The sequence below is a fragment of the Myxocyprinus asiaticus genome, chromosome 2 (assembly GCF_019703515.2).
Source record: "Myxocyprinus asiaticus isolate MX2 ecotype Aquarium Trade chromosome 2, UBuf_Myxa_2, whole genome shotgun sequence".
In the NCBI taxonomy this organism is placed as follows: domain Eukaryota; kingdom Metazoa; phylum Chordata; class Actinopteri; order Cypriniformes; family Catostomidae; genus Myxocyprinus; species Myxocyprinus asiaticus.
In genome coordinates, this window is record NC_059345.1 from 24,855,282 (window position 1) to 24,874,448 (window position 19,167).

Consider the following 19,167-nt stretch of genomic DNA (forward strand, 5'->3'; position numbering starts at 1 on the left):
TAATCTTGTGCATAATCTGAGTTTCCAGGCCCACTGTGTTGCTATCAAAAGGGTATGCATGTGCTGACAACCTCTGAAACTTACTGACATCTACCTGATTTAAACTAACTCTGGAACATAACCTACTCTGGAGCAAGTTATGTTCAGAGAGTAAGTTGCTATGGCTACTAACATACCCTGAAAGTTACCTCAGTTTTTGGAACCGAAATTTGAGGTTATCCACTCACTCTGAGTAAACTTACTCTGGTAAGACACTTAACCTGCTTTCTGGAATACCCCCCTGAACTATTTTTAATTATTTTGTATATAAACATGAACTACACAGACTCTTTTGACCGCTGCGATGTATCTCGCCGCATTTAAAAGACACAGTGTTAAGTTACAACTCTGAAAGGGAGAAGCAATTCTCTTTCATTCTGCTGCTGTGTCATGGACGCATTCTTTCGCTCATCTGTGCTAATTTTAATTGTTGGTGTGTGTAAACATGGACAAGATGGACGTCCTTGACCATTTTGATGTGTTTCCAGTGATGTGCGCAGAATGATACTGTTTGTGTGTCTAGTTTCACCACACTGGACTATGTATGTGCAGTTTTTTCAGCTTATATCAATGTGGCTTTCTTGTGAACCAGTCATGATACGGTTCAAGCTTTGCAAAGGAACTGTTATTGAAGGATGGGGCAGTTAAAAACACTTGAACTCTATCAAAAACGTAAGTAAATCGTTTCATTTATGAATATTTCAAATGTCATGACTGTTTGACACTTTATGGTGCTGAGTTTTAACAGTTGTGCTTGAGATAATCAGTTTAATATGTTAGGATGCAAAGTGTTGGATGTGCGTTGTGTAAACCTTGAAATTTTGTTTAAAAATTTCGAGGGACTTGTTCATTCTCTTCCGATTGAGTTTGCTGAATTTGAGGGTGGAAAATGATCATATATTACTAGAGCCCGACCGATATGGGATTTTTGAGACCGATACCAATTTTAGAGAGGGGAAAATAAAGAGACACAAAAAACCACCGCACTGTTGTCTGCTGAGCTGCAAAAAGATGCTCTGATGTTTACCTTTCTGCTACATTACTGACTGCACTGACAAACTATAGCTGGCTAACAGCAAACAGATGTGATAAACATGAGTGACATGGTTGTCAGGGACAGGGTTAACGTTAAATTAGTTATATAAAATGATGGGGTCATTGTTTATTAACTTTCCAGTATGTATTTCACAAACTAGTTAGCAACTTACCATGAAGAAACACAGCTTAACTCCTCCCTGTCTGCAGAACCACCTTCAGCTCAGAGTCAGCTCTGTAAACAATGGAATCGAAGTGCGCTCTGCTGGACAAACTGTGCTATGACACCAATTCTAAAGTATTGTTTTCTGCATTATATGTTCTGAAAAAGTTTTCATACGGGCGCATATCGGTAAACATATATGCCGATACCGATAATATCGGCCGACCGATATATCGGTCGGGCACTATATATTACTAAATTGTGACTGTTTTGGTGCAATTTGTTTTTTTATAACATTATCATTGGACCTCAGGGAACATAATAAAATAATAAAAAAATAGCACTTCATAACCCCTTTAATTATCATTATGATTCGTCTTATATTCGTTATCGTTGACAAAAGTTTTCAACAAGATTAACACGCTACAGGTCTGAAAATGCCCTTTGTTGTAGTGTTGCTTAAGGTTGTAATGAATTTGTGTGCAACAGGTGAGTAAATCCCAAATAAGTTTGAAGTCAAGTGGGCATTGACAACATAAAATTCTGTCCATGCTACAACCTACATTTAGGTACTGTTTGTTTGTTTTGGCAATGAACAAACCAGTCTACTAAACAATGAGGAACATTTAACAATCTTGTTTTAAAGTATTTGAATTGTTCTTATATTGTTGGTTTAACAGTATGTAGGCTCAATGCAGATGAGATAGCAATTTATCCATCTATCTTACAATTTTTGCTGAACACAATATACTCTGCAAAGTTGTTTCCTAACCGTTTTGCACATGGCTTTTAAAACTTTTTTTTTTTTACTTATAACAGTCTGTTGATGTTATTTCTTTTCAATTTTTATTTGATTTGGTATTGTAAAAGTGAGGTGTGGCATATACTGTCATATTCACATTAATAGCCTTGTTAATTATCCAGTGAGTAGCTGCGTAAAATATAGGAAGGAAAAGGCTAAAGATAGCAAGGAAATGATTCAAAGATGGTGACACCTCATCCCCATCACAGCTGTGATTACCCAACACACTCTCGCAGCAAAATCGTCAGGATTTACGACTTTTGTAAATTTGGCTAATTCGTATGATGTCATGCGACTGCACTTGCTTGAATTCCTACGACTTTCACTACAGCCAATGACGTCGCTGGACATAGTTTCACACACAACAGCTTCCTGTTATGTTTACACACTCTACTGATTGGTTAAGTTTAGATAAGGGGTTTGTGTGAGGGCATAATATTAATGAGTATGTCCTAAATGCCTTGTGCGCGGAACTCGCGCTTCCGCATTAGACATCTGGGAATTCGCACATGAAGTTGTACGAGACCATATGAAATAACCAACTCGTAAATTATGTACGATTTTTCATGAGATCAGGTTGGCTTACCATTTCCATTGACATCTGAGTGTAAGTACCACACCCAAGCAAATTAAAGTTTGTTAAAAAAACAAACAAACAGAAGAGTTAGGCCAGATTTACCTGTTGGAAAGAAAATAATTTGAATACTGTTGGAAAGCAGTGCAGCACATTAACACAGAGTTTGGATGTGTTTGGTAATGTGAGGTTGGGCGGCTGAGGTATAAGCTTAATGTGAACACTGCAGACTATAAACCCTCTTTAGCTCTCTGACCTTCAGTGGCTCAAACAGGGCTCACATTTACATACGGCTTTGCATTTTTTACAGCACCGAGCATGGAGTCGCCGTGTTGAGACAGTCCACAGTCTAAAAAAACTGTGTGTGTGTGTGTGAGAGAGAGAGAGAGAGAGAACAGGCCTTTCCAGTTACACTAGGTGTGAAGCTGACTGAAGGGAGTGCCAAGGCCTTGTCTCTGTTTTCAGAAGCTTGACGTCATGTAGGGGTGTGTGTATGGGTGAGCGAGGAAAAGACAGATGAGTTAAGGCCAGTTGTAGCCTACTAGGGTTGTCAGGATACCAAAATTCCAGTAGTCGGTACTAGGACTGGGTATTGATACAGATTTCCTGATTCATATGGGTATATTTTAGTTACATTTTCCCTTTTGCTTATATATATTAAATAAATTCTCTCCAAGCTAATGCTGTGAGTTATAAAAAGGACCTTCTAAGTAGGTACAATATGACAATTTTAATTTTACTAATTATATTATATTCATTTTTCATAATTTTGGCCACATTTTAGCTTTTTAAAAATGAACAAATCAATGTATTTAATCAAATATGATATTATATAGCATATATTATATTTTGTTACATGTTTATTGTTTAATTGCATAATTTGAACTATTTACAGGTATTTACATTGATTTGTTGAACGTGCTAAAAACTGGTACTGTCTCTTTAAGGAAACCTGGCATTTCTGTAAACAGCGTCTTTAAATTAATGTTAACGAGAGAGTCTCGAATGGCTTGCCATGCATAATTAGAATTAAATGTTTATTTTTGTTGTTTTTCAACAACTGAATGTAAAGAACATTATTTTTTTTATTATTTTTTAAATTTTTATCCCCTTTTCTTCTAATTTGGAATGTCCAATTCCCACTACTTATTAGGTCTTCGTGGTGTCGCGGTTACTCACCTCAATCCGGGTGGCGGAGGACAAGTCTCAATTGCCTCCGCTTCTGAGACAGTCAATCCGCACATTTTATCACGTGGCTCTTTGTGCATGACACCGCGGAGACTCACAGCATGTGGAGGCTCATGTTATTCTCCGCTATCCACGCACAACTTACCACATGCCCCGTTGAGAGTGAGAACCACTAATCGCGACTACGAGGAGGTTACCCCATGTGACTCTACCCGCCCTAGCAACCAGGCCAATTTGGTTGCTTAGGAGACCTGGCTGGAGTCACTCAGCACACCCTGAATTCGAACTCATGACTCCAGGGGTGGTAGTCAGCGTCAATACAAAAATAGAGTATTAAAAGAGACATTATTCAATGACAAATCGGTTGCGTGGATCTCATCTTTGGACACACATTACACAGAACAACTTTTACCCTCAACACACAGTGAAAGGGTCTCGCTGCTGAATACAACACCAATATACTGCACAATTTTATCACTGGTGATTGAAATCTAAACATTTTCCTGCCGGCTGCCAAATATATAAATTTTTAGTCGCAGAGCGTTTATTGTAGTGGTGGGTTGCACTTAATTGGATATAAGACTCGATATCGAGATTGTTAAAATGAAGATAGCGATGCATCAGGAAATCAACATTTTTACCCACCCGGTAAAAACATCAGTACCAATACCAGTAAAATTTCATGATGCTCGATACAGACATTTTGATAAAATAAGTAATATGCTATTGAACACACTCCTTTAGCCTTTTTAACTAAGTTAAATGTATCGATGTTAAAAATATATTAAAACAATTGCACATTTCCTTGAAGTGTTTCTCAATTAAGTAAACATTGCTTCAAGTTTTTTTTAAGGAAGACCCTGTGAAATCAGTTTTAATTATTTTATTTATTTATTTTTTTTTACCCAAATTCTGTTTTTGTTCCATGTTTTAAAGTTTAATTCAATTGCATCATCAAAATAGTGTCTTATCAAATGAATTCATAAAAGTTTAATCAAATGAAAATAGAACAATATACCGTTGCATTTTTTTTTTAATCAAATGAAGTGCTTCAGTAATGATACTCACCCCATAATCTAAAACACAACATTGGTCTTTTTTTGTCAAAAAAAAAAAGTCCTGCACAACAGAGCATCACATTATAAATGAAAACATTGAACTTCTATTCAGTATGTACAGCACTCTTACTTGTGAGATATTGTTTAAATATAATAATAATAATTATTAATACATTATATAGTTGTTATATATTTCTGTGGCTAGTTCTTCAATTTCACGCATATAGCTTTTATAATCAAGCTTTTATTTTGACGAAAAGACTTTTCCATTTTCTTTGTTTTTGACGGTAGTTTCACACCTCTGGAAAAGACGTTGGTTATATGGCCCAGTGCGATTATTAAAGAACAAAATGCTGCGATTTTAATAAAATAAATATATAAAAATATAAGATCTATTATCTACTGATTTATTATTATCTCAGCATTCTTTTGTTTATTAGTGATTTCATTCTATATGTTCTGTTCATATGTGACTGTTTGACACTTTTTAGCCACTTTTTGAGTCTTTCTCAGCACCCTGCATGTTTCTATTTGTCATTAAAGTCTCTCTGTCACTCTTTTTTTCTGTGGAATTATTTGGACCCAAGGCATGTAAACAGTCACTAGAAGTGTGTTTACATCATCACACACAGAATCACTTACACAACACTCTTTAGCGCACTAGAAAGTGACTGCCACCTGGCAGAGCTTTATTCCCAAAGGAGGAATATTATTCCCTTGATTCTCATTGAGAGAGAGCAAATTAATATCAGCTTTATTTAGTCACAGTTGACAGTTTTCTGACACAGGACTAGGTGAAGAAGGGAGGGGAGAGGTGTGATGAAGAGAGAGAGAGAGAGTCCATCTACCCTGTGTTGTGCCCTGTTAAAATAAAGGTTGTGTGGATTTTACCTGCAGGCCCTGTCCTCTATTCATCTACTGATTCATCATCTATTTGTATGTCTAGAAATAAATGGTCAGTTTTTTTTTGCTGCTGTGCCTTTAAAAAAAGCCCTCTTGAGCTGTCATAATTAATGCGTTAATGCATGCGATTAATTTTAATGCATTTACCCTCAATGCAGCATAAACCAGTATAAACACTGGTTGGAAGGATGGAACTTTTTTTATCATTAGTCATTGCACTGACGCACACTTTACAACACGCACACAACAACACTTCTCTTTCAGTGATAAAATGATGGAGAAAGGACCTCTTAGTGCTATTTGATATACAAAACAAGTTTAGATGGGAATTATGATAGAAATAAAGTATTTTTCAGCCTATGTACATTTACATTTACATTTATGCATTTGGCAGACGCTTTTATCCATAGCGACTTACAGTGCACTTATTACAGGGACAATCCCCCTGGAGCAACCTGGAGTTAAGTGCCTTGCTCAAGGACACAATGGTGGTGGCTGTGGGGATCGAACCGGCAGCCTTCTGATTACCAGTTATGTGCTTTAGTCCACTAGAAGCACACCAATTCTTTGCTATCACCAAAACGCAGATTGAGACGTTTTTATCTACAAGCGCTTTTCATGTGGAGTTCAAAGCAGTGTTGAGGCACTGATGTGAATCATGAACGCAGCTTCATGATTCAAGATGTAAGAAAACGGATAGTGACAGTCTACCGGCAGGTTAATATTGTGGAGGATTTAAGAGATTCAATGTCCATTGCAGTGAATATGTAACCTATGTGGGGACTAGTTCTTTCAATTAGTCAAACTCCCACTTAGACTTTGTGAAACGTTTAATGTTACTTGAATTGGTGCTATTTTAGTGCATTTCTATCTTTATAATATGGAAGGCTTTGTTTGGAAAATGTTAATAAAGCGTTATATTGTTACATTTAGTTTTGTTTTCTTTCCTAAGATGGAAATAAATGCATTTTGAGGAGAAAAGAAGTATATTTGGTGTCAAATTTCAACACTAAAAATTTGCGATTAATTGCGATTAACTGCAAAAAAATTATGTGATTTAATCACAATGAAAAAATAAATAATCAACGTACAGCACTAATAAGAACCAACTCATAAGAGTAATTTGTTTGGGAATCAGGCTACATTGCTCAAACTGTATTTGGCACTATAGATTTAAAAATAACTGCTCATAGGGTCATTTGTTCGGGATTCACACATTGTATATTTGCCACTGTAGGATGAAAAGAACTGGCTCATGAGAGTCATTAATTCGTGAATCACACGTTGTATGCTGTATTAACTGCTGTAGGTTCAAAAGAACTGGCTCATAAGAATCATAATATAATAATAATATCATAATAATAGTATAAATAAGAACCGGTTCTCGGTTCCCAATCTAACTGTGGTAATTATAAACTGTTAAGATCAGACCGAAATGATCAGGGTCCCTATTAAAAATACATTTCAGCGGTTTTATCCTAGCAAAGGGATCTACGGAAAGATATGCAGAGCACCACAACACACCACCAGGAACAGCACAAAGTTTTATGAACTTTCATACATTTTACTCTCATATTGTTTGTTCTTCTGGTGTTTAGGACTAATAGTATCTGTCCTACTTCCTCCTTATTACCGCACCGTGATTGGGCAGTACGTGTCAATGATGTGTAAACATGGTCAAGTGTTGATGTATTTATCTGACATCAAAAAGTTGCAGAAGTTGAGAAATAGTCATACTTAGTTTTAATACATGCTCTCACTGCAAACTGTGACTCAAGCTAACACCTTCTGCGTCATAGTCAGGACAGTAGCTACACATAAATATACTGTGTTTTATGTGTTTAACAATTGAGTGTGATTTGTTGGAGAGAAAATGAGGGTGAAAGATGGTGTGTGTGTAGGTGGAGAAATATTTATAGTTCTTCATCGTGACTATTGCACTTGGGATGTGTATGACAGCATCTGCGTGTTTGTTGAAAGATAGTTTCTCTCTTTCTAGGCAGAGATTGGCTTTGCTCTCTGTGCCTGGAATATTATTCCCAATTTCACTTTCATCACAGCAGGCGAGAGGGTGAAATAAAAAGTGAGAGTGTGAGCGTGAGAGAGGCAGAATAGAAAGCTGTCCTTTAGAAAGGTGAAGAAAAGAGAAGATACCATGAGGACGAACAACAGATCTCCATGGAAACACTGCAGTCACAACCTAGTGACTGACTGCTTCTTTAAAGACATGCTGGATTTTGTGCAAGTGTGCATCTGTGTTTGTGGATTCTTTAAAGAGAACAAGAGGGCATGCTTTACAGCTTCTTGTGTAGTGAGCCTTTATAAGGTTGCCGGTGCCTCTGGATCTTTCTCTCACACACAATTTCTACTATTAAAGAGACTTTTGAGGAAAATTTGAAAGGTTAGAGATGACATGCATAACCAAGTCGTTAAAAGTCCGGCCCAGTTGTACCATTCTTTGCTGTGTTACTATTGGAAGCACTTAGAAGAGCTTCTGGGTCTGATCAGCTGAGCCTCCTGCAGAGCTGAACTAGAGTCAGCTAAACCCTCAAACATGTCCACCAAGGATCCAAGGATACATGCAGTGCTAATTCAGAATTTGGCAAGAACAAAAAAATCTTACATTTGAAACAGCCTTAGGGTCAGGAGTGTGTCTCTAAATGATGCCAAAAAATATTGCCTTGGTAAGCATTAGGATAAGTTTTGGAACAAAACTTGTGTCTCACCGGATATTAAAACAAAATTGTTGCTGTTGCAAGCTGGTTGTACCAGAGTTCTCAAATTATATACTTTAAATTTTGAACTACGGCTTCCTGAAGTTAGTCTGTTATTTGTAACGTTTACGTATATAATGAGTCAGGTCATCGCTTGCCGTTCTGATGTAAAAAGAAGAAAGGTTATCTGGTAAGGAGTGTGCGATTGTAAAAGAGATTGTGCAATGTGTCATTGTATGGAAGTGTTTCATAGCCGTTTATGAGGGATGTATTGATATCAGTTATGCTTTGTTTGTATAAGCACTCCTGGGATGGACACACACTGAAGCTGTGCCAAAGTCTAAAATCTGAGTATCCAGGCATATCTGCGTGCACACATGCCCTCTAATATCTTAAGTCCCTGCCCCTTTGTTCCTGTCAGCACACTGTCAATTTCTCCTCTTTCCATGCCCTGATCTCTGCTACTGCTTTTGGTAGTTTACATGTAAAAACACACACACAGAGTGAGAATACTGTATTGTTTTGACCAGCTTTTCTCATATCTTTCGTGTTAGCTGCTTCTCTTTCAAAATTGGCATCATGTGAAACTGTTAAAGAAGTAAAGAGTTTCTTCATTTGAATACATAGCTCTGAGTGTTCACCATTTAGTGGCATGGTGCTAAGCATTATATTTATGACTTTGAACTTTGATCGAGTAGGTCTTTGATGATGGAACTGTCATGAAATACAGTCCTTCGATATGTGGACTGTGGTTTGCACACACATAACACACACACACAGCACTGATCATGGAGTTGACAAGGGTCCCTTCAGTCATCAAGAGGATCTTTCTTTGTAATGAGCTCAGTGTCCATGGCCACATTCACACATCAGCATAATACAATTGTCAGTCCTTTATTTGAGTACTTAATACGGTTGTGTTTACACACAGTTCAGTTATTTACGAGAGCGACAACTGCATTCAGTAACCAAACTAACACCCACAAATTTTCAGGACTCTCAACCGCATTTTCAGCAGACCTGTGCTGTGTGAACGGAATTGAACTGGACAACTAGTTGTTTGACACATCATATAATGTGTGAGCAATGGTGCAATGTAAATGCTTCATATGTTTTGTTAACTGAGGGAGATGTGAGCTAGGAGGAGACTCATGCCTGTTATCTAATAAAAACTACTGTCAATCCCAAACACTGATTGTGTGAATATGGCCGGGATGAAATGGAGATACTGCTGTTAGAGATAAAACTATAAACTTGAGCTACATGATGCTACTTTTGTAAGCAATAACATGCTAATGTTTGCATGCAAGTCACAGATTGAGGGTACGTTTACACGACAACGTTGTCAAAATGATCCCCGTTCACACGGATCCACGAATAACGCTGTATTATGCATGCCAGCCCAGTAGTTGGCGATGTAAAGAAACATTACACGCCTGCACACATAAGCATTCTTCCACAGAGCGGTGAATACAAACAATGAAGATGGCGAAAGCATCGAGCAATTTTGTCTGGACAGACGTTGATGTTGCTTTATTACTACAAGTCTTGAACAGCACAAACACAGTCCTGTAGTCTGCCATTGTAGTTTTGAATGTCTCTCGCGTTGTTTTGAAGTACTCGCGCGCATGCCTATAGACTGAACACGTAATACGCGTGCACATGACGTCATCATTTTTACAAATTCACGTTTTTGTATGTTTACACGGAGACGATAACGGCATCGTTTTCAAAAACTTGCACTTTGAAACCCGTTTTCAAAAGTTTGCGTTTTCAGGCCCCAAAACGCCGTTGTCGTGTAAACGAACAGCCAAAACGTTTTTAGTTGAAAACATTGTCGTGTAAACGGCCCCTGAAAGCGAAACCTTGAGATTTACATTTATCCATTTGGCACACACTTGTATCCAAAGGGTCACACAGGACATTCTCTTGCAGGGCTTTTTAAAGTTAAACAAATTTTAACTTAACTAGCCGTCTTAAAAACTCAACACTAGTGGCGCAAAATACTAAAAAACTAGATGCGATGCAACAGGCAAGGATGTCTGACAGTTAAGCAGTATCACACAAGCAAAAGAGCTGTGCTTATATTCAGTACAACAGCACTATTGCAAAAGGGATATATGTTTTATATAACAGTTTTATAAACATGAAGTTAAAAATCTCTTTTTGATCCATTAACAAAAATATTTCTAAATGAAGCCAAAGCCAGATCAACCATTGTGTGTTGCAGAGCAATGCACAGACTGACAGCCTATCTGGAACGGTGCAAACACAGACAAGCAAAGTAATATGAACAGTGAAGCATCAGCACGCATGGAATGCAGTTTGTCCAATCAAATGAGAGGACTGGAACTAACGGTTATATAAATGTGTTGATATATATATATATAGGCCAACTATTAAAACAGTAGTTTTGAAAGAATGCAAGAACATATCCTGTGTGAATGTCCTTTTACAATGTATTCAAGGTTTTATTAGTATGCATGTTCCCTGGGCGTTGAACCTGGTGAACTTTAGGAATAGGATTGAGAGGATAAAGAAAAGCACACTGCATATCTGAGCACATTCATGTTTGGGTTTGTGTGTTGGTGTGTGTGTGTTTGCAGTTGGACAGATGGACACATCTGCTTTAATCAAGTCTAATCTAATCCACTCTAATCTAATCCAGTCTAATCTAATCTGATTGGTATGTTTCTCCTGTGTAATGGGATAAAGTGGGAAATGAGGGTTTAATCTTAATTTGGAGTGGTGATTTAAGGTAATTTGCTGGTATTATTGGACTGTCAGGTGTTTCAGAGCAGATCCTGGACTACAGCAAGGTCATATGAGATTATGATTTTTCATTCACTAAAATGCTCTAGGGTTGTTTTGGTAATTCCTCCTCTTCTCTCCTTCTATCCCATCATTTTCATACTCTGGGTCAGTGCTATTAAAGAGTTAGTTCAACCAAAAATGAAAATTCTATAGTCATTTACTCATCCATCTGTCATTCCTTACCTTATAACTGTCTTCTGTGGAACATGAGGAGAAATTGAGGAATGCTAACCACCAAAACATTCTAACATCTCCTTTTATGTTTCACGGAAGAAAGAAAATCATATGGGTTTGAAACAACATGAGTGTGTTGGGGGTATTGACCAGGACATTCTCCGGAATTTCTCATTTTGTGTGTTGCAGAAGATTGAAAGTCATATGGTTTTGGAAAGACATATGAGTAAGTAAATTGTAATAGTTCACCCAAAAATGAAAATCCTATCTTGTTAAGATTCAGAACTGTCTGGTTGGAGCTGTGGCCTAGTGGTTGGAGTTGTGGCACTCACCCAGTTTTGTGTCATTTGCCCATCCTGTTTTCCCCTCTTCTACCTGTAATATCCTGTCCTCTTTACACTGTTTAAATGGTGAAAAGGCCAAAAAATAAGACTTGACTTAATAAAATAATAATAATAATCCTAATTTTTGTATTTGAATGGTGGGGACTTGCTCAGATATTAAGAATAAAGGAATGTTTGGAGAGTATTCCAGTGCTGGAGGAAGTCATAAATTAAAAATTAGTCATGTGATGCTTTACACAGTATTCATCTCTCAGGTCCAGAAGATGGTGCTCAGTGAGTTTGACTGCATCTGTTTTTGTCTCAGCCACAGTGCCATAGCTAATGGGGTGAAAGGTCGTAACAATTCAAGGAGCCCACAGGTCCAGGGGGCCCACAACAAATTTTAAACTTTATTTTTTAATATGAAAGGGGCCCAGAATTGCTTGCTACGGCCCTGCTCAGCCATATTTGAATTAATTTGCTTGCTAAGCTATGCAGTAAATGTTTTCTATTTTATTGAATTTAAACTGTAAACCTTATTCTATACATAACATATATGCAACATTTATACAATATAATGTACACATTGAGTTGAGTTTCACATTCCCAGTTCTCTCCTCCTCATACTTCTCCGAAGCGCTCTTGTGAATCACAAATGGTACAGTTATCAGTTAATGTGTATGTTTGTGTGTGTATGAGTCTGAAAGTGAGATCAAGTTGTTGAAAATGAGTTAGAGATGTGCAAAGCTACATATTTTCCAAATCATCTAGTTGGTGGGTTGTCTGAAAAACTAATGATAAGGAAGTCCTGTATATTTAGGCTGTTCCACAAAAGAGACACATCAGACACATTTAATGGGAAAACGTGGCCTATGTGTTATGTATAAATTGGAAACATTGGTCAAAGCAGTTGATTTGAAGTCTGAAAGTAACTGTCTTGAAATTTGTTGTTGAAGACAGTGAATTTGTCTCAAAAGAGATGCTTTGGTGCCTGTACATGTGTTGCTTTAAAGGGGATGTATTTAGAGACAACTTCTAGGACAGGGGTTTGTTGTGCTGCTGACTGTCTAGTTACTGTTAGAGTAACTTTGTCTCCAAGAACTTGAGTCTCTACATATACCCCCTTTAACCTCTTCAACTCTGAAGCATTTTTGGGCTGCCATCAGCAATTTTTCATTCTCAAATTTAAAAGCTCACCATTTGCACATACTGTGGAATAATCGCAAAAAATTGGTCTAATTTTTCTAAGAACGCCCTAAATAAAATAAAAAAAGACTCCAAATATTCAGAAATAATTTTGTATGTGTTTATAATCATATGATAAACAGAATTAAGAATTTGTTGTTGTTGTCCTTTCTTTATAAGCATGTATTTTTGGTTCTGTTCACCCCATTTCCCTCTAAATAGTCTTATTTTATTCCAATAGATCGCAGGAAGTACTAGAAAAAAGTCATTTTTCCTCTATCACATTCCATCACAAAATGCATATCTGAAATATAGGTGGCACTGTAATGCATTTTAGCCATCGCAAATGTGTTCGTCTATAGAGTCTAATTCAGTGTAATTTTCAGTTCTTGCACCACCCCCATTTTTTCATCATATATCTCGGCCTAGAAGCTCAAGCTAGGTGTCATTACACACAAACAAGCTTACAGACAAGTAAACAATGGCCGATAGGCTGCTCAGCAAGGAAGAAGCCACTGCTCCAAAACCACCATAAAAAAAGCCAGACTACAGTTTGCGAGTGCACATGGGGGAAAAAGATCTTACTTTTTGGAGAAGTGTCCTCTGGTGTGATGAAACAAAAATGTAACTGTTTGGCCATAGTGACCATCATTATGTTTGGAGGAAAAAGGGTGAGGCTTGCAAGCCAAAGAACACCATCCCAACAGTGAAGCATGGGGGTGGCAGCATCATGTTGTGGGGGTGCTTTGCTGCAGGAGGGACTGGTGCACTTCACAAAATAGATGGCATCATGAGGAAGGAAAATTATGTGGATATATTGAAGCAACATCTCAAGACATCAGCCAGGAAGTTAAAGCTTGGTCGCAGTTGGGTCTTCCAAATGGACAATGACCCCAAGCATACCTCCAAAGTTGTAGCAAAATGTCTTAAGGACAACAAAGTCAATGTATTGGAGTGGCCATCACAAAGCCCTGACCGCAAGCCGATAGAAAATTTGTGGGCAGAACTGGAAAAGCGTGTGTGAGCAAGGAGGCCTACAAACCTGACTCAGTTACACCAGTTCTGTCTGGAGGAATGGGCTAAAATTCCAGCAACTTATTGTGAGAAGCTTGTGGAACGCTTCCCAAAATGTTTGACCCAAGTTAAACAATTTAAAGGCAATGCTACCAAATACTAACAAAGTGTATGTAAACTTCTGACCCACTGGGAATGTGATGAAAGAAATAAAATCTGAAATAAATCATTCTCTCTACTATTATTTCACATTCTTAAAATAAAGTAGTGATCCTAACTGACCTAAGACAGGGAATGTTTTCTATGAATAAATGTCAGGAATTGTAAAAAACTGAGTTTAAATGTATTTACACAATAGGTGTGTGTAAACTTCTGACTTCAACTTAATATGATTTGTCTATTTACGTGCTATTTTAAAGACTTTTATATTCATATAAATATTTCAACCATGTAACCACTAGGTGGCTCTTATTTGCGACGTTGATGTTTTAAGGCCTTATTTTGTCATTTTATGTAATATAAATGCAGATGTTCAGATTCTAAGCTTTCAAACGATACCACATATGCCTGACTTATGTTTAAGGGGGCATTTTAAGCGTAAACTTTTTTCACGATATGTCGCCCCCTTTTGGAGTTTAAGAGGTTAAAGCCTCACCACTAAAAAAGAAAAAAAAATAGATACATTTGTCCCTCTCTAATTGACTAGATGGTTGTTGGATGACTAGTTGACCACCCTGACCCATCCCTAATATGAGTGCCCTCTGTTGTCAGTTCCTTTTTTTAAGAAGTCTTACATCACCTTTGACACACTTCACCTGTCTGCCTACATCATATACACATACTGAGCACTTAATTAGCAACACTATGGTCCTTATAAAGTGCCTGACATGGTCTTCTGTTGTTGTAGCCTGTCCGCCTCAAGGTTTGACGTGTTGTGCATTCTGAGATGCTATTCTGCTCACTACAATTGTATGGAGTGGTTATCTGAGTTACCGTAGCCTTTCTGTCAGCTCGAACCAGTCTGCCCATTCTCTGTTGACCTCTCTCATCAACAAGGCGTTTCCATCTGCAGAACTGCCGCTCACTGGATGTTTTTTGTTTTTGACACCATTCTGAGTAAATTCTAGAGACTGTTGTATGTGAAAATCCCAGGAGATCAGCAGTTACAGAAATACTCAAACCAGCCCGTCTGGCACCAACAATCATGCCATGGTCGATATCACTGAGATCACGTTTTTTTCCCCATTCTGATGATTGACGTGAACATTAACTGAAGCTCCTGACCCGTATCTGAATGATTTTATGCATTGCAATGCTGCCACACAGTTGGCTGATTAGATAATTGCACGAATAAGTAGGTGTAGAGGTGTTTCTAATAAAGTTCTCAGTGAGTGTACATCACACCCTAACTTGAGTGTCACCTTCTTTTGATACTACAAGCATCTGATTCCTACATCCTCTCTCTTTCAGACCCACTCTGATGCCAAAGGAGGAGGGCGTAGCAGTGTTTCGCGCGTCCGGAGTTCGGTTGCATCAACGGCGGAAGAGCAGCCTCACATAGGACACTACCGGCTGCTGAAGACTATTGGCAAGGGCAACTTTGCCAAGGTTAAACTGGCCCGACATGTCCTTACCGTGAAAGAGGTAACTAGACTCCTTTTTGTCTCTCATTTGCCCTGTATCCACCTAAAACCCTGTTTACACCTGGTATTACACTGCCTGGCCCAAAAAAAAGTTGCATACTCTATGGGTGCTTTCACACTGGCAGTTTAGTTCAAAACAGACCACGGTTCGCATGAAAAGTTGATAATGTGAAAGCTGTCATGCGGACCGGGGAGTGCACCGTGGTACCGGACCTGAGACTACCTGTAGGAGGTGGTCTGAGTTCGGTTGCAATGGAACTGTAGCGCGATTCGCGTGAATGTGAAAGCAACTCGGACTCTGGTGCGCACTCGTTCAGGAAGTAAAGTAACCTGCGCATGCATTTTAGCCAATGACAACATCTATCTATCTATACACCTTATAAATACTATATATAAATACTATTTTAGGTTTTAAATATAGGGTGTAATAGGAGATGACAGTGGCGATAACTTCACCTTGGACACGAGCGTGAGTAAGCATGCAGTGTAAACAAAGATGCAAATGAATTCCTTGCAATCAGCTGTCTCCTCAAAAAATACCGTTTGCGAGCAGCAGTAAGCCGCCTTCCCCTTGGACCAGGGTTCGATAGAATCAAGTGAGTGTGAAACCAGACCAACGCTGCGGGGGGCACCGGGAAAAATCTCACTCGGAATCGGACCACAGCAAATGTGCCCAGTGTGAAAGCCCCCTAATATTCATTTTATTGCTGCATAACATTGCTGAGCCTAGACCTGACCAATTGATGCAACCCCATATCATAACACTGCCTCCAGAGGCTTGTACAGTGGGCATTATGCATGATGGGTGCATCGCTTCATGAGCTTCCCTTCTTATCCTGACGTGCCCATCGGTTTGGAAAAGGGTAAATCTGGACTCATCAGACCACATGACCTTTTTCCATTGCTCCACAGTCCAGTTGAAGTCATTTTTTTCATATTAGCCTCACTAAAAGTGACTTTCTTTGGTCACACAGCTGTTTAGTCCCAGTCCTGTAAGTTCTTTTCGCATTGTGCATGTGGAAATGCTCTTACTTTCACTTTTAAACATAGCCGTGAGTTCTACTGTCAATTTTTTACGATGTGACTTCAAGCGTTTTAGTAATCTCCGATCACGATCATTCAAGATTTTTTTCCGACCACATTTCTTCCGTGAAGCTGACAGTTCACCACTATCCTTCCAGGTTTTAATAATGTGTTGGACAGTTCTTAACCCAATTCCAGTGATTTCAGCAATCTCCGTAGTTGTTTTCTTTTTTTTTTTCAATTAACATTTTTATTGATTCATAGAAATATAACTAATAAAATCCACAAAGTATTTACATTGAATCAACATTTAACCCTCCCAATACCCCTCCCCCTCCCCAATCACCAACCCCACCCTGACCCCCAATGAACACCCCTGTTGTCACAAATAGAATATACACACACACACAAAAAAAAAACACAAAAAAGAAAATATAATAATCATATACAATTAAAACTACACATCTCTCTCCACAGCTCCTCCCTGAGAGTCCCCCAAAAACACTAAGTAATTGCCCCACTTCCTATCAAACAAATTCCGAACCCCCAGCCTTCTGCTTGACATTTCCTAGAAAGCAGCCTCCCTTCCCATCTCTGCACACCACTCCGTAAATGAGGGTGCTCCATCCGACTTTCATCATCTTAAAATTTGCCTGCCAATCATATTACTGGTAAGAACCCAATTTTTTATGTGTTTATCCCCCAAATTTATGACCACCCCATCGCCCAAAATACAGAGTCTGGGGCAGAATGAAATTTTTGTGCCCAAAACGTCACATATAAAACTCTGAACCTTCAACCAAAATTCTTGGATCTTAACACACCCCAAAAAACTGAGTTGTGTCTCCATCTTCTGATTGGCATCGCCAGCAGGTGGGTGTGTCTTTAAGACCAAGCCTATACAATCTAGAGGGGGTCCAATAGAATCTGTGTGAAATCTTGAATTGCATAAGACGAACCCTTGCATCTCTAGATACAGACTTGACATTTTTTAGAATCCTAGCCCACACTTCTTCCTCCAATACCAAGTTTAAATCTGTCTCCCATAATCTGTTGATAGAAGTTAAAGCTCTGTCCCCCAGACTCTGAATTAGCAGGGAGTAATACACTGATGCCTCATGACCTTTTCCAAAAGCAGTAATCACCTCTCCCAGAGTATCTGCCGCTTTAGGGGGGTGTGTGCTACTCCCAAAAACAATACAGAGCAGGTGGTGCAGCTGTAAATACCTATAGAACTTAGATCTAGGAATCCCAAAATGTTGAACCAAATTTTCAAAAGATCTCAACACTCCACTCTCATATAGTTCACCGAGTGTAGTAACCCCCCTCACAATCCACTCTGACCAGCAGAAAGGGGACTTATTAATACATAATTTAGGGTTCAGACATATGCTTGAGGCAACATTTAAATAAATGTCAGAATTAAACACTCTGGACATTTTTGTCCATACCGAGTGTAAATGCGAGATAACGGGGTGTAACTTAACTTCTCCGATTAGTTTGATAGAAAGGCTTTGCAATGGCAAAATAGGGGCAAGAACTTCCTGTTCAATACAAAACCAGGGAGGGGCTCTCTAAAGTGGAAGTGACCAATGAGCCAAATGTCTGAGACCAAAAGCATAATAATAAAACAACATTTTGGGTAGGCCTAGCCCACCTTTGTCAACCGGCCTATGTAACCTCCATTCCAAATGAAGGACTTCGCTATGCTATCAAATTGCTTGAAATAAGAGAGGGGGACATCTACAGGGAGAGATTGTAGCAGGTAGTTAAATTTTGGAATCTTATTCATTTTAATAACATTAACCTTCCTAATCATAGATAAATGTAATGAACCCTACCTGCCCACATTGCTCGAAAAACTTTTTATTAAACGGTCAAAATTAACTAAATTAGACAAATTTGCTGGGAATAAAATGCCCTAATTCTTAATGCCCTGTTTGGGTTACTGGAAGGCGCCTGGCTGGAAAGCGGTTACTGGGCAGTACGCTGTCAGAGCCAAAGCTTCGGATTTAGACCAAATGACTCTGTATCCTGAGAACTTAGAAAAGGAATGAATAATTCTGTGGAGGCAAGGCATAGGTCTAATGGGGTCGGAGACGAATATTAAATTATCATCTGCGTAAAGTTATATCTTATGCGCCATACCTCCCACCACCACCCCTGGAAAATCTTCCTTTCTTATCGCGGCTGCTAATAGTTCCTGGGTAAGACAGAACAAAAATGGGGAAAGAGGGCAACCCTGACGGGTGCCCCTATCCAGAGTAAAATAATCTGAAATTAATCCATTTTTTTATACCACCGCTACCGGGTGTCTATAAAGTAACTTAATCCATCCAATAAAAGTATTCCTGAACCCGTATATTTCCAAAATCTTAAAAAGAGTATCCCATTCTACCATATCAAATGCATTTTCTGCGTCATGTGAGATGCAGCGACCGGAGTCTGATCATTCGCCACTGACCACATGATAATGATGAAACGTCTAATGTTACCAGAAGAGCTGCGGCCCCGA

At 38.6% G+C, this 19,167-nt stretch overlaps 1 protein-coding gene across 8 annotated transcripts in view; it reads left to right on the plus strand.

Moving 5' to 3' along the window:
- Window positions 1-19,167, plus strand: part of LOC127414784 (serine/threonine-protein kinase MARK2-like) — a 102,276-nt gene that overhangs the window by 15,215 nt on the left and 67,894 nt on the right. For all 8 annotated transcript variants that reach the window (XM_051653088.1, XM_051653094.1, XM_051653122.1 and 5 more), the window contains exon 2: window positions 15,457-15,630. In XM_051653088.1, coding sequence (XP_051509048.1) covers window positions 15,457-15,630 — 174 coding nt within the window. The remainder of the gene's footprint in view (window positions 1-15,456; window positions 15,631-19,167) is intronic.